At 47.3% G+C, this 20,475-nt stretch overlaps 8 protein-coding genes across 8 annotated transcripts; 4 read left to right on the plus strand and 4 right to left on the minus strand.

Annotated features, from left to right (window-relative positions):
• Window positions 1-122: 122 nt before the first annotated feature.
• On the minus strand, window positions 123-3,404 carry FSST1_006365 (C2H2-type zinc finger protein; the record flags this gene model as incomplete). The annotated part of the gene is made up of 5 exons (XM_083232727.1): window positions 123-639; window positions 684-788; window positions 843-868; window positions 918-2,250; window positions 2,308-3,404. 5 exons carry the CDS (start codon window positions 3,402-3,404, stop codon window positions 123-125), a joined length of 3,078 nt encoding a protein of 1,025 aa, XP_083089795.1.
• Window positions 3,405-3,772: 368 nt separating this feature from the next.
• On the plus strand, window positions 3,773-5,571 carry FSST1_006366 (uncharacterized protein; the record flags this gene model as incomplete). The annotated part of the gene is made up of 2 exons (XM_083232728.1): window positions 3,773-4,156; window positions 4,204-5,571. The coding sequence occupies 2 exons, from the start codon at window positions 3,773-3,775 to the stop codon at window positions 5,569-5,571; spliced, it is 1,752 nt and encodes a 583-aa protein (XP_083089796.1).
• Window positions 5,572-5,953: 382 nt separating this feature from the next.
• On the minus strand, window positions 5,954-6,502 carry FSST1_006367 (uncharacterized protein; the record flags this gene model as incomplete). Its single annotated transcript, XM_083232729.1, has 1 exon — window positions 5,954-6,502. The coding sequence occupies one exon, from the start codon at window positions 6,500-6,502 to the stop codon at window positions 5,954-5,956; it is 549 nt and encodes a 182-aa protein (XP_083089797.1).
• Window positions 6,503-10,610: 4,108 nt separating this feature from the next.
• Window positions 10,611-13,824, plus strand: FSST1_006368 (uncharacterized protein; the record flags this gene model as incomplete). The annotated part of the gene is made up of 5 exons (XM_083232730.1): window positions 10,611-11,183; window positions 11,233-11,772; window positions 11,820-12,062; window positions 12,112-12,298; window positions 12,347-13,824. The coding sequence occupies 5 exons, from the start codon at window positions 10,611-10,613 to the stop codon at window positions 13,822-13,824; spliced, it is 3,021 nt and encodes a 1,006-aa protein (XP_083089798.1).
• Window positions 13,825-15,010: 1,186 nt separating this feature from the next.
• Window positions 15,011-15,370, minus strand: FSST1_006369 (mitochondrial 37S ribosomal protein mS37; the record flags this gene model as incomplete). The annotated part of the gene is made up of 2 exons (XM_083232731.1): window positions 15,011-15,177; window positions 15,259-15,370. 2 exons carry the CDS (start codon window positions 15,368-15,370, stop codon window positions 15,011-15,013), a joined length of 279 nt encoding a protein of 92 aa, XP_083089799.1.
• Window positions 15,371-16,684: 1,314 nt separating this feature from the next.
• FSST1_006370 (LITAF-like zinc ribbon domain-containing protein) lies at window positions 16,685-17,342 on the plus strand (the record flags this gene model as incomplete). Its single annotated transcript, XM_083232732.1, has 4 exons — window positions 16,685-16,697; window positions 16,750-17,083; window positions 17,133-17,226; window positions 17,277-17,342. 4 exons carry the CDS (start codon window positions 16,685-16,687, stop codon window positions 17,340-17,342), a joined length of 507 nt encoding a protein of 168 aa, XP_083089800.1.
• Window positions 17,343-17,568: 226 nt separating this feature from the next.
• On the minus strand, window positions 17,569-19,200 carry FSST1_006371 (uncharacterized protein; the record flags this gene model as incomplete). The annotated part of the gene is made up of 3 exons (XM_083232733.1): window positions 17,569-18,689; window positions 18,740-19,063; window positions 19,116-19,200. The coding sequence occupies 3 exons, from the start codon at window positions 19,198-19,200 to the stop codon at window positions 17,569-17,571; spliced, it is 1,530 nt and encodes a 509-aa protein (XP_083089801.1).
• Window positions 19,201-19,585: 385 nt separating this feature from the next.
• Window positions 19,586-20,315, plus strand: FSST1_006372 (VPS4-associated protein 1; the record flags this gene model as incomplete). Its single annotated transcript, XM_083232734.1, has 4 exons — window positions 19,586-19,702; window positions 19,784-20,041; window positions 20,089-20,147; window positions 20,195-20,315. The coding sequence occupies 4 exons, from the start codon at window positions 19,586-19,588 to the stop codon at window positions 20,313-20,315; spliced, it is 555 nt and encodes a 184-aa protein (XP_083089802.1).
• Between the last annotated feature and the right edge of the window lie 160 nt (window positions 20,316-20,475).

Consider the following 20,475-nt stretch of genomic DNA (forward strand, 5'->3'; position numbering starts at 1 on the left):
AAATTAACCTTCGACTCAACACGATTTGCAGTATGCTGTGAGAGAAATAGCACGCTCGAATAATAAAGCGGATCCAACGAACAGCTGGTGTTTATTTGACTATAAATTAATGCTAATTATTCTCATTTCTCATAAGGGGGAGTAAGACTATTCTCTGCCATTTGGCTAGCAGAGCCTCCGTCGGCTTGATCATCGGCATTCGATTTTGCATTGAGGTTGGCTTCACAACCTTTGCAAAGCCACTGGCCGTCTGGTTCCCACGACAGGGCCGTTACCGGGGTAAAACAGTTAGGGCAGGTAAGAGTGCCAAGACCATGTTCCCTTTCATCTCGTGTTGGGGGAATCCCAGGTAGTGAGGATCCGGGCTGTGCTAGACTAATATCTGTAGCGAATGACGGTAATGGGGGGTTGGGCTCTACTGAAGTTAAAGCGGTGCTACCATAAACCGCATTCATAGGCGGTATTCCCATATATGCGCCGAATGCCGGAATCTTAGGTAATGAAGGTTCGGGTTGTACTGAAGTAATAGCTGTGCCAAATACCGGATTGTCAGGCGGCATTCGCTGAGGTATGCTACTTGTCGCAACCAAAGGCGACAACATATCGCTAGGCCCAAGTCCCAATCTTTGATCCTGAGTGCTATATGTTGTTAGGCTAGTCCTTTGTAATACATGATAACATACTGCCTTGAAATATGGCGATCCAACAGGTCTTGACGATGGAATGCCTTGTTGCATTCTGGAACAGGGCAGAACAAGTCTGGAGGCGAATGGCTGAGCTTATGGCGTCTATGTCCTTCAGTTTAGCAATACGTATACAGAGCTGCATAGCTGATGACCAACCTCAAATGTTCTTCCCTGTTGAAAGTCTTGGAGAGGTCAGTACTGGTATCACAGCGAATAACGGGACGTAAATACCTTTGGACACTCATCGCAGTTATAAGAGGCCTGGTTCCGCGTTGAAGGAGCAGCCAATCGTCTGGTTATCGGTGTTAATTTCACTTGGGGAGGATGAACTTCGGATTGAAGCTGTAGGTCGGAGTCTCTTTGTCGTTCAGAGGTAGTATCAAACATTTCCCCACCAACTTCTGCAGCCTTATTCTGTGAAGGGAACGGAGGCAGAGGTCGTTGATATGGGTGAGCTTTCCCTGGGCTCACGCCACGAGCTTGGCCTGTAATATCCATAGTCCACTCATCTTTGTCGAATCCAAACCAAGAGTTTTCGTTTTCGTTTTCTAAGTTCCATATAATTTGGTTTGCGGAGTCCTCCAAACGGTATTCGAGAGACGGCGACAGTGGTTCTTCCAAATCGTTTGTACTAGAAGATATATTCTGGTTAAGCATATTGTGTTTTCTCTCAGAATCTTCTGTGAGACCCTCCATACTGGACATGTCGCCTTTCGGCGAGGGAATGTAATAAGGAAATTTCCCATGTTCTGACTCCGAATCCATCGTTCGACTCACTTTCATGTCCTGTATTGTATTGGGGGTCTCAGTCTGCAGCTGAGTATCTATCCAATATTTCTGTGTGGCTGGAAACTTGCCCTTGGCCTTCTCACTCAGGCCTTGCGGGTTCTCGGGGTTTTTACTGGGGCCGTAGAAGACAATTTCTTCTTTTTCGTTCTCCTCCTCGATAGGCAAATCAGTACTTGGCTGTTTCTTTGGTTCAAGGATTGGGAATAGGCCTGTTGAGAAACGGTCCAATACATCATGCCCATCCCCCTCTTCATGCTTCACCTGACAATGTCTCTTGAGATTGAACATTCTTAGAAAATCTTTACCGCAGATTTTACAGACATACTTAGCGCCTGTTCCAGGTTTGACACTATTCTGCTCTCTGGTCTCTGCTTCTCTCTTTGGATTCTCTATTTCCAAATTTGGAAGCGCAAAAAGGGCCAGCTGCTCGAGATGCCTACCAACATGTTTGACATATTTCTTCAAGCCTACGACAGGGTGCCCGCACAGAATGCAAGTGCTGGAAGTATCCTCTGAGGCAGGCTTTTCGCCAAGAGTTGTTACTAGTCTGATTTCCTCTTCGGTTCCAGTTGGCAAATGGTGGTCCTTGATGTGGCTGCTAAGCTCTGCAGCAGAAGACAATGACTGCTGGCATTTGAACGGGCATGACCATGATCGCCAGTGGTATTTGGAAACATGCAACTGCCAACTGTGAAGACGGTCAAAGTCTATGTTCGAGTTGGTGCAATTAGAGAAGACACAAGTGTATGGACGGAGATCTCCAAAAATGTGTCGTCTATCAGATTCTATTAGCCATTGATGAACTGGAGGCTTCAGGAACCATTGAACTCACTTCCATGCTGTTCTGGTCTTGGCAGAGATCATCCTATAGCAGAATGGGCACTCGAATATGCCATCTTCCGCAGCACTCGGCCGCGTGGGTACCCTTAGCGGAGGTACAGGTTTATGCATCTCTTGGTCTGTCCCTTCCAAGGTACGTCCAACTGAGGTAGCATAAGATGTCTGCGACAAACCGGCATCCGATCGAATATCTTCATCAATAACGTTGTTCCGATCGTTAAACTCGGCTAGCATCTTGTACTGTTCAGACAAAGAAGAAACGTCCGTCCTGGACTGTTCTTCAGACAAAGGATAAGCGACTGTGTTGATAATAGCACCTTTGCGAGATATATTGGTGTCAAATGATGAGTCTAACGTCTTTTTCCAAACCGCTGTCCTCCGGTATTTGAGGAACTGGCGTCGTCGGGTAATGTATCTTCCTAAAACATTTGCTAGCTCATGAGAGATTTTTGGGAACTTGTCCCGGACATAGTCAATATCGTGTGGTTCGAAGAAAGAGATGTCCTCAGAGAGCCCGGCGTCAAGCTTTTGGAAATGTTCGTGAGGTGCAGGATTAGCGATGGCTACTGAGAGGCGTAAAAGACAATCAATGGCTTCCCCCACGTCTAGTAAGAGAGTTGAAAGAACCGTAGTTGGCTCATCACCGTCGAAATCAGAACCAGGGTCAGAGAAATAGGATTCTTCGTCTAGAGCTGAGTCCATAGAAGAGGCGTCATCGTCTTGGTCGTGTCCCTTTTCTTGAATTTGATCCTGAGGGTCTGGTCTCCCAAAAACATTCGATGATGCATCCTGCAAGGATTCACATATATCTTTGAGAAGACAAATGACCTGTTGTTGCAGATGAGGGGCTTCCCTGAGTCGATGATCTAAAGAGGAAGGACTATTTTGGTGAGCCTTCTGATTACCAACCCACATTTTAAAACGAGTGAAGTCATTTCCGACCTTAGGCAACAGTTTTTTCAGGGCGACTCCTTCTGAAGAACCATCGAAGCGGTTCGTTTCGGCAAGAGCGTCTTCCAAGGCCCGGAAGGACTCAAAGGTCTTTGAAACATGGCTCGCAATCGATCCTAGTTTTTGATTGTACTCCATCATCAGATTTGTCTTGCCTTACTTGGTCTTTTGGTGATAAAACAATTGTAAGATCAGGGCTGTGTTCTTCGTTCATTTGTCGTGAGCTTGTGAGGAGTGATGTATTGTGTTTTGCTTCAGATGTTCTCTGCTAATCGTAAGAAGCAGACACAATGCACAAGCTTTTGAAAATGAGGCTCCTGTTGGTTTGAGCTGAAAGAGGGGTATGCAACTCAGCGGTTATTCACAAGGGTCCATTGGGCTCGTGATATGCAGGCTGTGAGACTCGTCCTCCACATCACAGACACCACCGCAGCCTGACATTCTTCTCCATTCCTGAGATCTTGGTTACCAGGCCCAGAGAGCTTCGTTGAGCAAAACAACTTATCATGTCTGGATTCGAAGTGGCTGGTATAGTCCTGGGATCGCTCCCCTTGGTCGTCACAGCTTTGGAAGCATACTGCAAATTCATGCGCGAATGGGGCAAAACACCGTCAGAGCTGAGGAGCCTCAATCGTCAACTGAAAACGGAACGGGCAAAATATTACAACGTCTGCGCTCTTCTAATTAGTGACGTTGTACCGCAGCAAGATATTGAGCCAATGCTTCTCAGTCCATTCGGACCGTTATGGCGAGTCTCTGAAACGAACGATAAGATCCGACAGCGGCTTTGGGATGCATACAATCCGTTTGAGGAGACCATCGTCGAGATACAAGAGGCGCTGAATGCTATCATGAGCCGATTGAGGGTCCAAATATCTCAAGATGGCCAGGTAATACGTTGTATTATACATACCAACCCGTCGCTAACATGGACTAGGTTGAATGGGTCAACAGGAGTCGCATGACTAGAGAATTCAGAAAGCTGTTGTACCGTGCCCACAGAGACGAGTACAAAGATGATATCGTCACTATTTCCAAAGGCATCAGCGACCTCGAGTCTTTGACCAAGCTGAGCATCAGACTTGAGCCCAGTCGAAAAAAACAGTCTCGTGGCAAGCTCTTCAAGATATTACGAGACTTATCGACCAGTATCTATCGAGCTCTCTGCTCCAGTATCCTGTGCACTGATCCTCATGACGTTAGTCTTGAGCTTTCGTCGCGCTTGATCGAAATTGGACGCGATTTTGGCGACGAGAAAATTTTGAAAGATGCACAGTTCAAGATAGCCATCTCTTTTGAGATGGTAGAAGGCTCAACAACAAAGCGATTTTGGGATGAAGTGAACATCAAAACAATAATTCTAAATGCATCAAAACGATCCTGGCCATTTTTATCACATCCTCAGGCCAAACGTGTCAAGACAGCACTATCTGGAACCGGGCAAAGACTACCAACCACGAGTTCGATAACGCCAGCACACAATATCAAATCAGCCATAGCCTCATTGAGCTGTCCCACCGCAAATTCTGCTTCTTCTAAGACCTGTGATGGAGATAAGCAATCTTTATCAAAACAGCCCCTCAATCTTTGTACGGTTTTGAGAGATGCAAGACAATCACGGCCCGTCTGTTACGGTCAGCTCGTCGATACAGAGTGTGCCGGTCGACATTTCAAGATATATCCATTAGGAACTACAGTTAACAGTGATGGCTGGTCGATAGTAACTCTAAGTGACATCCTCGAGGGCAAAAGAGGTCTCAAGCCGCTGATTTCTCTCGCTGAGAAAGTTCGGCTTGCGCTGGCTATCGCATCAAGTGTTCTTCAGTTAAGCAAAACCCCATGGCTCCCAGAAGCTTTAACAAGAAGAAACGTGCATTTCTTCCGAAGAGACGAAAACTTTTCATACGACTACCCTTTTCTCCTACGAAGTTTTCCAGCACGTCCACTCCCACTTCCAAATACCACCACTACATCCGGATGCCCCTCGTTGAACAACCCCACGCTGTTTGCACTGGGGATTCTTCTTCTAGAGATAATCCTTGGGCAATCCTTCGAGCAACTTCGATCTCCGGACGAGAGGCCGATTTATGGTGACTACAACGGTGGGATTCGAGATTCAATTGCGGCACATAAACTATTGGAGAGAGTTGCTTTGATTAACACGGCGTATCAAGCCGTTGTTCAGAGATGCATAGACTGTACCGAGACTCGTGGGTTGGATGAGGATGGGTTCAGACAGGAGGTTTACAACGATGTGGTTCTAGAACTTGAGGCTATTCTGGAGTCGACCAAGTTGGGTACGTAATAGGTAGGTATATTCCGGGAATAACACCTGCAAGACTGAAGTCGAAAAGGGTACAGCGAGGAGGTACAGTGGATCCATGCTTCTCGGGAGCTTCCAGCCTTGGTCTAGACTCAGGATGAGCTTGAGTGGACTCGGATCAAGCCGACGTCTACCTAGTCAGGTTTAAGAATAAGGAGAGCAAAGCTATTCTCCCTTGTTAGTCTTGATTTGGTATCTAAACAGCCTCTGCAGTGTTTGCAGCAGACCTGTCGAGGTTTGATTCAAAACCTCTTCAAAGTCAAAACAGGAGAATACACTTCGCAGCTCAGCATGTTGTGGATATCATTTATAGTCGTGCGAACCCCAAAGTAACCTATCGAGCTTCCCAGAACATGACATATATCTAAAGAACAGAAGCCTTCCAACTCTCATAAAACTTCAAATCTGGTTCCTCCGCCTCAGCACCCTTCATCTTCTCGTCAGCATAAGTAACAGCAAAGTTCTTAAACCGGTCCAAATCAAAATCATGCGTCCAACCCTTCTCCTGCAGCGCCTGGATAGCATCCATGATCCACGTCACGGAACTCTGCTGCGGATTCGTGTTCTTCAGAGGCAAAGGGATCCCTTGGAAGAACTCTCCCAGCTCCTCACCCGACACCTCGTCGGGCATCTCCCCGATGACGATCCGTCCCAGCAGCTTCTCATGGCGCCGCGGTGTGATGTCCAGCTCGGACCGGAACCACCAGTCCATGGTAGGGTTGTTCATGCGAAAGGTGACGGGGTTGATGTGCGATGCGTCGGTGGCATCGAACGAGTGACAGTTTTCAGATTGACCTCCCTCTGGTATGATCATGATGCTCCAGTGATAAGCCTGCTTGTCGAAGACTCGTCGAGCATTCCCGACGGAAAAGTGGTCTCGATGGTGCAGAGCTACTGTGACGAGTTGTACCATAATGGTAAGCTGTTGTGTGTACCCGCATTAGTCAAACTCTTTTTTCGCGCCCTTCACCCTCTTGCCTGAGTTATTAGGTCATGTCTCACCTTTTATGAGAAAACGAGTGATATATATATATCCTAAAAGATCTTTTTGGATAATTAGTTTTGAGCCGCAGACCGCCAGATGATTTGGACGCGGGGTGGCCTACTTCAATGGGAAGTGATTGGCCTTTTAACCCACTGTTGATGATAGCCGAGAATCTACGAATCAGCATCGATTATCAACATCCGCTTTTTAGCAAAATTATGTGTTTTGAATGAGTTCAAGTATAGACGATCCTCAGTGTCAGAAAAGACGAAATTAAAAGGACAATTCATGCTATTTAGACACCACTTTTGGGTTATTTATTTTTACATCCTGAAACTTAAAGGTCAACTGTTCTGCTACCTATTGAACGATGTTACTTTGAGAGTTTGTATCTATTTGTCTAGATCAGGTGCTCTGATTGTTGTCGTCATTAGCTGTTGCCACTGTTTTATTGTGAGAGTCTTGAAGGCCCAACGCTGCCCAAAGAGGGGACTTTCGTCATGACAGCTCTGAGTGAGAATTTGATTTGAACTAACAAAGAACTCGGAGTATTGGAAATGCTATATCAACCGCCAGTATCAATCCAAGGTTACTGCTGAGAGCAAAGACAATGATGGTGATAAGTCTAGACTAATATTTTGCATAGATACAGGGTAGTCAAGTTCCACGAATACCCAATGAGGGCATCTTGAGATGGAGTGAAAAGAGTCAGTATGCCATCTGATGTCATGTTTTACATCCTCAGGCTCTTGTTCAAATGCCACGTGCAATGTGTGGGGTTCTTCTGCAGAGATGAAGCTCAATTATCACAATAGGTGGATGATCAACGAATGTACGCATTCGTATATGCGCCAAAGCTTAAGCGCCATTGAAACACACAAAACAACACTTCAAACCTCGGCATACAAGACTGCCCTCGTGCATGTGCATATGCACATCTACGATTGATGATGCGTTCGAAACAGCCATCAATCCGGCCCAAAACAACGTTTCAAGATGCGCCACGAGGAAGCCACAAGGCTGGAACACAAAATCATCAAAATGTGGAGGTTTATTCTTGAAACGAATAAAAAAGCCCTCTAACTGATGACGGACGTATTTCCACTTTTGGGTTGCGCATGAACTCTACCTCTCTCCACCGAAAACAGTCGGGATGATCTGGTGTACAAGACTACAAGTCAAAAGATATGTAGGCTGGACCTCGGCGATTAACAATCCGACCTTGTTTTTTTGGTGCCTATCATTGAATGCTGGGAAAGAAAGTTTCACAGCGTTCGGGTGATGGCCGGTACGACACGCAGAGACAGGCAAACGGTGAAGGTGACAGGCGCTGATCGTTTACGAAATCTGGTTAATCCCCGAGACGCTTGTGTGAATGATCATCGTTGCGTTGCAGTTGAGGCATAAAAAGAGACATGCAGTAAGCAAAAGAGGGAAGTAGAATGTTTCAAGCTACTCAGTTTAGTCTCAAAGCGTGAGTTTTGGGAGTTCTTCTCCTTCCAAATTGACCTGTACTGTGTTGGATCGAGATGAAAAGAGAGTTAGTTGTGCAAGCTCATCTTCATGAAGATACATAACTTGGCGTGATTGATAGAGAGAAGCTGTAGATGGTGCATTGAACCGGTCGTTTCAGATTGCCATGTGCCGCAATGCACGGAGCACAACTTGTAGGTAGGTCGATTAGTCTCCCCGCTACAGAGAAGCATTCAATTTAAATTGTGGTAGAACCAACAGAGACCAAAAAGATCGAGGAACCGGGCTCCACGTCCGATAATCCTTTCGAAGGTTCCATGAAACCTTCTCTACCTTAGGGGAGAAGCTAGCGAGGTGCGCTCCCCCTGAGCTTGCAGAGATGAAGACTCCATGATGTAACGCAAGGGGGGGTAATTGCTTGCTTCTTTTTAAAAGGTCTTTTTTGTTCTTTCTCGACGGATAGTTTCGGGGATCAATAGATCGACCGAGTTTATTGATTAAAAAGAAAATATATCGGATATCTTCGTTGCTTTTCATGCAGAGATCTGCTAAGGAATTGCTTTTGGAGGCGAACAATTGCGATTCGAGGTGATTAACCGCCACAGTCAGTGCGACATGGCGTTGCTTTGAACGGTAGATTGAGCCTTGATAGTCAAGAGTTCTTGATAACGTGTCTACGATACTTCTCGGGCCGTATCGATTTTATGTGTAATTGTAACGCGGAATTCTTTCCTCCGATTTCATCAAAATTCATCAATTCATGCAAACGCAATCAATGTATGTACATACTGTATGTACGTCCTTCCAGAAGGAAGAAGGGATGGAGGGGAGGGGGAACCACACCACCACCCATTCTGACGGTTTCAGGGGCTTATCCATGTCAAGCCATGCTTTCTCGAAGCCCCTCTTCTGTCCATCTCTTCTTCAGGCCCTCTTTTGGGCGTCAATCTTGTTTTTGGAAGTAATTGTAATTCCCATGTGATGGTCATGGCCATGACAGCAAGATTTCATGTATCTTAGCTTGAGTAGACTAGTTTAGTCCACGGTGGTAGAAAAGATGGATGGGAATTTGGGATTAGCACCCCTGTTGATCCCTGAATCATAAATTCTGGTCGAGCATGGATTAGAAGTGGTTTAGTGAATGCTTGGTAACACAATCAATACCGACCATTTCTGCTTTTTTCTCTTGAGGATCAGGGTCCGGTACGATTCATGCATCTGCGTCTTGTCAACAAGGGATCGTTATTTCTAGAAACCTTCTTTTTGGCCAAAACTCTATAGCTGCCGATCTGACCTAGAATTAAAATAAGATAAAAATTACATCTTTGATAGCAATTCCGGAAACAAAGAGTGAGAGAGAGAGAGAGAAAGATGGCTTGGGCTAGTTTGAAACAGAAGCACTGGGGAAAAGAAGTTGTTAATGCCCAAAGAAATGCACGTCCCCTAAAAGTCAAGTCACTCACTCATCTCATCACACGGACTCTATCGGTTGGAGTTGCGCCCTGTGGTACAGTGTCGACTGTGTTGGAGGGCGCACAGTCTATCTTGATCCCCTATTTCCCCTCCAGATGGCGGCTTCTCTCTCGATCAGATGTTGTTACACAGATTTTACATGAACTACCTATCTAATATTTGTCGAGTCAATCATCGAATCAGAATCAGCATGTGAACAAACGCATGCCTTCCCAATCAACTCAGCGCCTAGAGAGTCACGCCTAGATATCTTACTCACTGAACCCTCCACCTCAACTGGCTCCAGCTCCAGCTCCAGCTCCAGTTACAACGCCAGTAGCCCCCCCGCTAAACAGTCCCGTAGCGCTTCCGGTCCAGCTCTCCAGCCAGTCCAATCCGTCCATCTTCCTTCCTCCTTTAAACATCTGCCGTTTGGTTTAACCTAAATCAACGCCCAGCCCAGCCTCGTTTGCTTTCTCTTCGTCTCCCCTTTGACTGCAGACTCAAGAGGCAAATCCGATTTAAACTTTTTGACGATTAATTAATTCTGTTCCTCTTTGTCTTTATTACACATCGGACTATTTGGCCCGCCTGCCAGAATTAGAATTAGATCTCTCTTCAACACCGGCATCGTCGATCCGCTCCTCTGAACCCCCCTTCGATCGCTCCACCGCCTGACCCCGAGACCACCTCTACACTCTCGACCAGCCATCGCCAGGCCCGGACTACCTACTGTATAGCTGCCCATTTTCGAAAGGGACCTCCACCCGCGATCCGTCTTTTATCCCTTGTCATCGCCTTCACCTCACGACTCTCAACGATTCAACACCTTCCTCAACCCCTTACCCCGCCTGTCTGGCTTAGTATCTACTGCGAAAACCCCAGCGCCCGCCAAAGTCTTACGCTTCGATTCGATTCACCGCCGAATGACGTCGAACCGCTCGTTGAAACGTTACTGAGTCGACGCCAAGCGACATTCCTAGACATTCGTACCAACCCAGACAACAGTCCTGAACCTCCCTCGACAACCTGCGTCTTCTCGCATCTCCCTGCCGCTGTCGCCTACCCATTCTCCCAACGCTTCCTCTTTCGACGGATGGCGTAGAAGGCTATGGCCCATGCCCCGTTGCTTCGAAATAATACAACTCCGGCCTTTCAGCCAAACTCCAACGTATTCGGTGGCCTTCCGCAGACCAGTATGAACCATGCGCCGCGCGCCAGCCAGCTTTCGGGCTCGACAGCCTACACTGGCTCCTCAGCTTCCTTGAGCTCCCTCGCCACAACCATCACACCTCAAAATGGCGGTCCTGTCCATGCTACGGCCAACATCATCAACCAAAAGGCTGATGCTTCGCGATCTCTGTACCAGATCTGCATCTCTCTCAAGCAGCGCCTAGCTCAAGTCCCCAACTTTGGCCCGTATCTCGACGAGCTCGACCCCACGGATCCTGTCGATCCTCTATGGAACCTTTTCCGCTCCGGATATCCTCTGCTCCTCATTTACAATGCCCTGCGACCAAATGAGGAGCTCAAGGTCGACGACTCTAGCGCTAATGAAGCTAAGAAGTCCAAGATCGCCATCTTCAAATTCGTTCAGGCATGCATGAAAGACCTAGATATTCCGTCTTCCCAGAGCTTTGTGATCACTGACTTGATGGGTAACGACACAAGCGGTTTCGTCAAGGTTGGTAATTCTTTTGTGACAACGTGAACCAGGCTCATTAATTATATAGGTTACTCAAGTTGTTAACTACGTCTTGGACCGGGCAGAGGAACGCGGCTATCTCATGCAAGCTCAACCTGATGTCGAGAGTAACGAGCCCACCGGTGGACAGATGACCTACCGAGACCATATTATCAGAGAACTTGTCGACACCGAGCGAAAATACGTCCAAGATCTCGAGAATCTCCACGACTTGAAAAAGACACTCGAACAGCAAGGCGCAATTCCCGGCGATACGCTGCATCAGATTTTCTTCAACATCAATTCAATCCTCGATTTCCAGCGCCGATTCCTCATTCGAGTCGAGACAACAAACTCCATGTCTGGCCCGGACCAACGATGGGGAGCTCCGTTTATCCATTACGAGGATGCTTTGATCGACATTTACCAGCCCTTTATCGCAAACCAGCGCAAGGCCGCAATGGTCGCCAACCAGGTTTTCGACAAGATCCAACGTTCTTCGCACCCTGTCGCAGCCGATTATAACACTCTCGATGGTTTCCTGCTCAAGCCCATGCAAAGACTGGTGAAATATCCGTTGTTGCTCAAGGTGGGTTGATGCGCTTCACGAGCTGATCAGCAACTAACACAAATCAGGATCTTAACAAGAAAACTGAGGATGAAGAGATCAAGATGGACCTAGCCAGCGGTTGCGAAGCTGCTGAACGAGTTTTGTCTAAAGCCAACGAAGCAGTCAACCGTGACCTTTTGGACGAAGCTGTCGAGGATCTCACCGGCCGTGTAGAGGACTGGAAGAGCCACAAGGTGGAGCAATTTGGCAAACTCCTCCTACATGGCGTGTATGGAGTCATCACTGGAAAGACGGATCAAGAGAAGGATGTAAGTTGGGTCTCTTCAAACTCACTCGAATTTTACTAACGCCCACAAGTACGAGATCTACCTCTTTGAGTCTATCCTTCTGTGCTGCAAGGAAATCTCATCAAGCAAGAGCAAGGATAAGAAGGACAAGTTGCGCTCAGCAGGCCCCAAGACCCGAAACAAGACCGCCAAGCTTCAATTGAAGGGTCGCATCTTTATGACCAACGTGACCGATATCGTGTCTTTTACTAAGCCAGGTGAGTTTTGGATCGGGCGTCCTGATCAACAGAACTAATTATTTGCAGGCAGCCACAGCGTGCAGATCTGGTGGAAGGGAGACCCAGGTGTTGAGAACTTTATCATCAAGTTTTTGAACGAGGAGACCTTGAAGAAATGGGTGAACACTCTGGAGACTCAGAGGAAGCATAACGTGCCACGCCAATCAACAAACTCGGACACGCTTTCAACCGACTTTGCCTGGACACGAGATCAAGTAGCTGGCCTGGAGAATCCTTATCTGCAGGAGAACGACGACGACGAGGAAGATCTTGGTCCAGCAACAGCACCTGCCGGGTTCAGCGGAGTCACTCATCCTATGAGCTTGGGTCCTAGAACGGCTTCAAGCAACAACCTTCGTGCTCGAGCAGGAACTGGTGAAAGCTCTGCGTCTCTAGCCGGCATGGTACGCGCTGCTCCACCTCGATTCCCTCTGCCTGCACCACCTGGATCACTCAGCCTTCAGACTCCATCAAACGGTGCTCACTCACCCGGTGCCTGGGCCGGCGACAGTTATTTCTCTCCTGTCACTGAATCACCAGCTTCCACAAGGACAAGCACTACCAGTGGGATGTTCTCAACACCTCAATATGGGTTCCCTAAGAGTGCTACTCCTAACCCACAACAGTGGGAGGATGCTAACGGTAACCGATACACTGCTCCCGCCATGCCCCGTGCTCCATCCCGCGATGGCCCCTCACCAAACCCTAGCCGCAACCCCCGAGGACCTTCTTTGCCAGCAATGTCTTCCAGCAGCCAGGCCGCTTTGGCAGCACAGCAGAGAAACCGCTCCTACAGCACTCCCGATATTAATGGACCAGGAATGCCACGTACTCGTCAACCTAGTCACGGAAATATCCCAGCAGTGCCTGGCATTCCTCAACACTTGCATCCTGGCCATAACCCCAACCTTTCTCGTGATCAAACAGGATCACCCAGGATTGATCAGCCCACTCGAGCCCAGACAAACAGCCCTGGGGCTCAGCGAGAACGCATGCACAAGCCTACAGGAAGCGTGGGCGGAAGCATGAACCATTTCCCTGCTCAACCAATTCACCCGCGATCTATCACACCAGGTGGTGGAAACCAGGTACTCCGGGTTGACCCTGCTACTGCAAACTCACGAACGGTATCCCCAGCTCTTGGTACAGCAACAGTGCCACCACCATCAGCAAACCCGTTGAGTCCCGAGATGCCTCTACCAACCCAGCTCAAGGTTCGCGTGAACTGCGAATCAGGCAACTACGTTACTTTGGTGGTGGCTTTCAACATCACCTACCAATCTCTGGTCGATCGCATCGATGCCAAGCTCGCCCGCTTCACCACTAGCAGTATCAGTAAGAGCATGCTCAAGCTGCGATACCGCGACGAAGATGGCGACTACGTTGCCATTGAAGGTGACGACGACATCCAGATCGCCTTTACCGAGTGGCGCGAGGGAGTCAGGAACATGTACTCTGGAGGCGTAGGAGAGATAGAGCTCTTTTGCGTCGGCGACACAGCCTAGACTACCCACCACGCGCGCGCACCCAAATGTCGATCGACACCCGGAGAGGAGGTAGAAATGGTGCATTGTGCTTGGGATACCCACGGATCATTACCGCATTTTTCGGCGCACGGAAAAAAGAAAGACATCATACATTTTACTTCGAAACTCATCATACCAATACCATGATCAAGGCACGATAACGAACAAACCAAGGGCGTCTGGACGGCTGGACATGGGCCGAATCATACCATATAGACGGCAAGCGAACTCGACTTTTCGAAACACATCTCCTTTTTTTGTCTTTATCTAACGAGAATTGCCAACTCGAGCCACTCTTTCGTCCTATGGACGCATTTTTCCTGGGTTACTTTTTGATCTGGGGTGGTTGTCTGACATACAATGGTCAAGTCGCATGCGCACTCATCAATGAGGCATTGTCTGCGTCTAATAGCATTGTTATGTTAGATGGCCGTCTCACCCCATGGAGTCATTACTGTTCGGTTCCTAAGATCACATCACATCACATCAGTTTCATATTTTTTTCATGGGTTTCGGCGCTATTATTAAGATATGGGGGCGTTTTCTGTTCATTCTTTGTCAAATTTTCTTCTTTTCTTCTGTTTCGTTTCTGTTCTTTCTTCTTTTTTCCCTCCCGGGTTGTCGTTCCTTTTGTCCCCTTCGTTGTGTGTGCATAGAAAGGAAAGAAGAAGGCGTAGGGGGATTATAGGCATTGGGTGTGCGCGCGCTTCATGATGGGTAGTAGAGAGAGAAAGAGTTGTGGTTGTGGGTTAGAGTATGAGAGAGGGTGATTTGCAGAGTGAGTGAGGTAGTTGAAATGCAAACACTTTGAATGAATCTTGTTTCTGTCCTGTGATGTAAATGTTGTAGATGAGGGTGTGAACTGGAACGAGTGGCCTGGACATGCCATCGAGTTCGTGGTTCGTGACAGTGTCTTGAGTTGTAGCCATTCGTATTGTAATTGTACAGAGATATTTATACATCTCCTCTCCTTTTCCCTTCTATCCTCTTCTCTTCGTCTTTCGATCCCTGTACGGGTATTGTTATACAGCAATTCTCCCCCTTCCCTTTCCATTCAATTCGTCCGTTCGTTGTTTCGTTCGTTAAAGCAGCGCTCTTTTTCTTCTACCCAGCAATTCCCATTTCATCCTTGTCGTTCTTTCTTTAACTTTCTGGATCCTGTCGTTTACTTCTGCTTCCTAGGTCCAGTCATGTACTTTTGCATACGCGCCAAATGGTAGTTAATAGTATTCGTAGGCGCAGGAGGAGCAGCGGGTCCATCCATGCATTTTCGGAGTTGGGTTTCTACTGCTGCGCAGCCTGTTGCGTTGTAACCTGCTGAAGCCCAGCATGCTGCCCAATTGTCAGTCAATCTTTTCCCTTCTCTTCTCCTCCCCCTTCTCGTATGATTTGGGGAGGGGTGAACAAACGTACCGAGAACACTAGACATGATAGCAATACACGGATTCTCTACTTGACGCTTTGGATTGTGGACTCGTAGAGTCTTCAAAGGGGGAAGACGAATTGCTTTGTGATTGCCAACCATTTTCGCGATTGTCGAGAGAGATTGAGACGAGCTGTATTGGATTGACGGGTAATTGGGCGATGCTTGAGGGTCGTGATGCGGGAGTGGAAAGTTTGGAGTTGATCACGTGTTATGAGGAGATAAGATAGTGAGTGATAAGATTGGGAATAAAAGTACATTTGTCAATCATCACTCCCTCAACTAGCCGGTCATATCAAGGCGAGTATGATCTCTACGGTTACGATTGTGGTTGTAGTCTTCCCCGGCGCATAATCAGGTGCACTCATGATGTGAGAGTGACCAGCAGCAAAAAAGAATCGAGGAAAGATGCAAAAATGTAACTCCGGTACAGGGAATCGAACCCTGGGCTCCGCGGTACTGATCTCTTAGGTTATGAGAGCGCGAAATGTTAGCCACTACACCATACCGGAAATCGAGAATGGTGATTGTTAAGGTTTCGTCCGCGGTTTGGGGGCCATGTAGCTATGACCGGGGTCAGAGGGCTGCGCCATGCAGTGTTCCTGTTGGAGCGTACCATGTTGGGTCGATGTGATGATGGCTGTGTTACTTTCAATGTTGTCGTGTTTATTATTCGGAGTATCAAGGAGAAAAGGTCATTATTAGATTTCGGAAGCCGAATTATAAATTTATTAGCAGGATTAAAGTTGCATAACATTGTCTTGTATCAACCGTGAACTTAGCTTAAGCTGCCATTAGTTAAACTGTCTCCGGGCTCTCATCACCAAACAACCTCAACTACAACAGAGAATAACAATTCACTCTCAAAACATATTCTGCCTTGTTGTAAATCACTCCTCCGCGTGATATCTAATATTACTCTCCTCGCCACAGATTCTCAAGCACAGCCACAAACCTGCCACACTCTGTCTGCCAAGCTTGTGACGTCTGCCAACAACATCCATTCAGACCCAATATCATGCCTTGTTATTGCATGACACTCAGCAAAACGTGTCACTGTAAAATGAGATCGCCAGACCAAGAGAATCCTCTGTGACATCACCACGTAACCTTCTAGCGATACAGCGCACCACATTCACAGCTAGCACAGTGATGAATCAATGCAATGCATCGTTAACGTCCTGTAAGCGGTGACTTGTACCGCTTGGGTATGATCTCAAGATCCCAGCTTGCCAAGCATGATCCTTTAAGGCTGTGTGACCGAGTAAATAGAAATAGGCAAGTTCCGAGAATATCATTGCCACTTGTTTGTCATAATGGGTTTATGTATAAAAACTCGAGCGCAAGAAGGTTCCTGATATAGATAGATCGTGTCAGACTTCTTTTTAGTGCCAAACCAAAATATTACTATTCACAATGGAGAAACCTAGTATGTTGTTGATGTACTTTACGAGTGGAAGTATTGAACTAACAAGATACAGCTGTTACTCAGAATAACTACAACCAACCTGAGCAGTCTCAGTACCCTGAGCATACTCAACACCAACCTCAACGGCAGCAGCAGCAACCGCCGCAGTACGATAATCGCGACTATAGTTCTCCTCTGGCTCAACCACCACTTACAAACCAACCTACCAGTCCACCAGCGACACACCAACCACAAGGTCAAGATGGAGGTTTCCCACCAGCGCAGCAGCAGAATTACCAGAGTATGCCCATCCAGAACCTTCAGAGTCAGAGTGCACCTGTAGTTTGTCCAAGCTGTGGCGTGAGAGCCATGACTGTTACAAAGGCTGAGTCTGGAGGAATGACGCAGTAAGTAAAATACTCTCCAAAAAATAGCCATATGCTGATTTGATGTTAGTGCTATTGCTGCAGGTGTATGCTTTTTTACTTGTCTGGGTTGTATTCCCTATTGTATCTCTTCTCTGAAGGATGTTCATCATCAATGCGGAAACGTAAGTCCACTCGTATCAAGACTTAAACATGGTGTGCTAACGAGAATTAGTGTAACATGCCGCTTGCTGATTACCACCGAAGTGGTAGAACTGAAGTGCGCTGCTTCCAGAAGTAATTGATACTAATACTGAAGGACTACGAGACTGTTTTGCTTTGAGTTGGTTGCGACATGATACCACATGGATTATTTACTTTTGCTATTAATTGAACTTTGATCTCTACGCAGTTAACATTTGAGTCTCGACTTCTGTTTGTTATGTGATGACACTTGCTCTATATTATACACCGCATCTCCATCCCATGCACCAACTAACTGGCTCTATCGTTACATATCAATTGGCTTAAACAACGTCAAACTTCTCCTCGTCCAGATCCATGCTCTCTGCTGCTGGAGCAGGTGCACGAGGAACACTCCTCAATGCTGCCCAACCTGATTTCACAACAGGTTGCTTGACTGGCTTCGGTGGTGGTGTGGGCTCTTTCTTCACCTCTACCTTGACTTCTTCTTCCTCTTCCTCTTCCTCCTCCTCGGCTTGCTCGTCGCCTTCTTCACCTTCTTCCTCTGCGTTTTCTTCTCCCTCCTCATCCTCATCATCTTCATCGTCCTCGTCATCATCATCACTATCGTCATCATCAGACTCCCCTGAACCGTCAGAGTCGGCATCACTACCAGGATCGTAATCTTCCTCATCCTCGTCCTCTTCATCTTGCAGCGCTTGCTCGACATCTTGTTGCGCCTTTGCAAGCTCAGAAAGGTCGCCACCAGCTTCTGCTGCTGTCTCCTCGCCTTCTTCGGCGCCCTTCTTGGGTCCTCTGTTCTCAGCAAGCTCAAGCTTGGCCTTTCGCTGCTCTGCCATACTTCGGTCCTGTAGGCGCTTGTTCTTGATGTAATCGTCGATGCCACCGTAGTCTTCCTGGTCAATCATGGAAAACTCAACCTCCTCTGTTGCATCGCCCTCGCCTGCAAACACCTCAATCGCAATATTGAACGTTCGCTGGAGGATATTGGTAAAGCTTGTCGCAGCGATTCGGTTCAGAGGTATAAACATGAGCGGCTTCTTGAAACCCCAGAGAATGCCAGTCTCGAGGAAGAAGAGGTATCCATCTTTAGAGCCCCTGAATGCCTTGACGTGAACGGCCTTTTCGCTCGGTCTGTGAGGCTGTCGCACCATGCTCTGGAACTTGTTGGGGTTTGACGCAACGATATCAATGCCAATGGGCTTGAGATGGCGGTTCAATGCCCAGTGGAACAGAGACTTGTAGTTGTCCGATACGGCTGCCGCATTTCCAGCGTCAGGTCCACCTATCGTGCCCTGCTTGGGCGCCGTTGCGGGTACTGTAAAGACAAGCGGCTCTTCGGTCGGGGGGTTCGTCTTGGAGGGAAGGCATGTTCCTCGTGGGAAAAGGATGTAGTTGTGCTGGACCTGGTTCTTTTCGGGTACGGGGAGATAAAAGGCATATTCTAGCAATAAATTAGCACGCAACCTTAGACAAAACCTCATTAACGCGTACCAATATCTGACCACGCGTATGTTATGGCTGGAATAGGAGCTGTGGTGTTTGGCGCACGAGCGTAAATGTGACCGTCGGTAAAACACAACTCAAACTTCTTCCTCTGAGGTACAGAAACCGAGATTTCCTTGATTTCAAGCAAGACAGTCTCGTCAGCGGCATTGGTCGCTACCTTGGCAGGAGGTTTTGTGCCATTCGCGGCTCCGTTGGTTTGTTGGAGGTCGACTCTTCTCTTCTTGTGGGCGGGTTCCGTGCTTCCACTTAATAATTGATCGTACACATGGGTCGCAATTTCGTTGAACAAGGCAATTCTTGCAGGAGAGTCTTTGTTACTTGTTAGAATATGGTAAACATGTCTTCAGGGGCTGTTGTTTACCTGCTGCTTTCTGAATGCCAGACAGAATATCAGGCCTGGTGCCAAATACTGAGCCCAGCTTTTCTGTATCAAGAGTTTTGCCCATATTTGGTCTCGTATAGACGTCAATGTATTGAGACTTTTATTTTGAGTGGGAAAAAGATAGTGTTTGGTGAAAGAATTGTTTACTGTTGGTCGTGGCTATCAAAGTTGCATAGGTCATCATATTTCCTTGAATTGCGATAAGATAGCGATTCATGATGGAGAGCGCTTATTAGTCAGGCGCTAGGACATGCACTTTTTAGTGGCTTTACAGGCGCTGTCTTAACTTTCAGGGGGTTGTTCACCCTATCAGCTTTCTGACGTCAGGCGACCCGCGCTTCAATCCCCGCGACTTTGAATGTGCCCAATTCACGACCACAACATTCTGAGGTAACACTCACTAACTCACTCTTCACTGTCATTTTGTCTTTGATAAGAAGACATTCATCATGTCTACAACATTCCCAAATCTCTACACGCACCGCAAGGTCGCTGATTCAGCAGCCAAAGCGTGTGACGTTTGCTACAAGTCAAGCACATCCGTCTTAATCACTCCAGACAAGAAGGTATGCCTGATGAGAAATCTCAGGGCCAAGCAAGGCAGCTAAAACATTTTGACTTGAAAGCTCATGGATTCACATTGGTAGGATTTCTTCTTTGTTTGTCCCGTTCACTTGAAGGATCGGTATTTTGCGACACCAAAGATCGATGAAGAAGCTGCCAAAAAGAAGCGCGAGAAGGAATTGGCGGAGGAGAAGGAACGCGTCATGAAGGAGTACGAGGAGAAGCAAAAGAAGAAGAAGGAGAAAGAGTCAAAGAAGGATGACAAGGATAAGGACAAGGACGACAAAGACAAAGATAAAGAAAAGGACAAGGACAAGGATGAGAAGAAGGATGAGGACAAGGTGAGTTTAACATACAGCAACCGAGTATTAACTAACCATTTGCCCAGAGCAAGGAAGAGAGCAGTCCTGCGCCTGAAGAAGAGCCTCGTGTATTCGAGTTGAAGACGTGAGTCTCTTATACCTCTCATGTGTCAAGATACTAACATCACCCAGCGCTTTTTACCAACAGAGACTGTTGAAGAAGCGACAAGCCGAAGCTGCGAAGCTGGATCGGGAGAGATCATCGAAGCCAGGATATTTCCCATCTGTGCCATCAGATACTCCCGGTCGATGATGGGAAAGAAGACACTGCATCACTCGACTCGATCATTATGCCTGACATCAGAAGCGAAGGGGAGAGGTCCTTTTTTTCCCTCTGTCACATAACATAGTTAAACATTCTATACAGCAAAGAAGAAACGAGGTGCTCTAAAACATAGAATTTCGGTAGTTTA

The sequence above is a fragment of the Fusarium sambucinum genome, chromosome I, assembly GCF_050947815.1.
Source record: "Fusarium sambucinum isolate potato_lamoka chromosome I, whole genome shotgun sequence".
Lineage (NCBI taxonomy): Eukaryota > Fungi > Ascomycota > Sordariomycetes > Hypocreales > Nectriaceae > Fusarium > Fusarium sambucinum.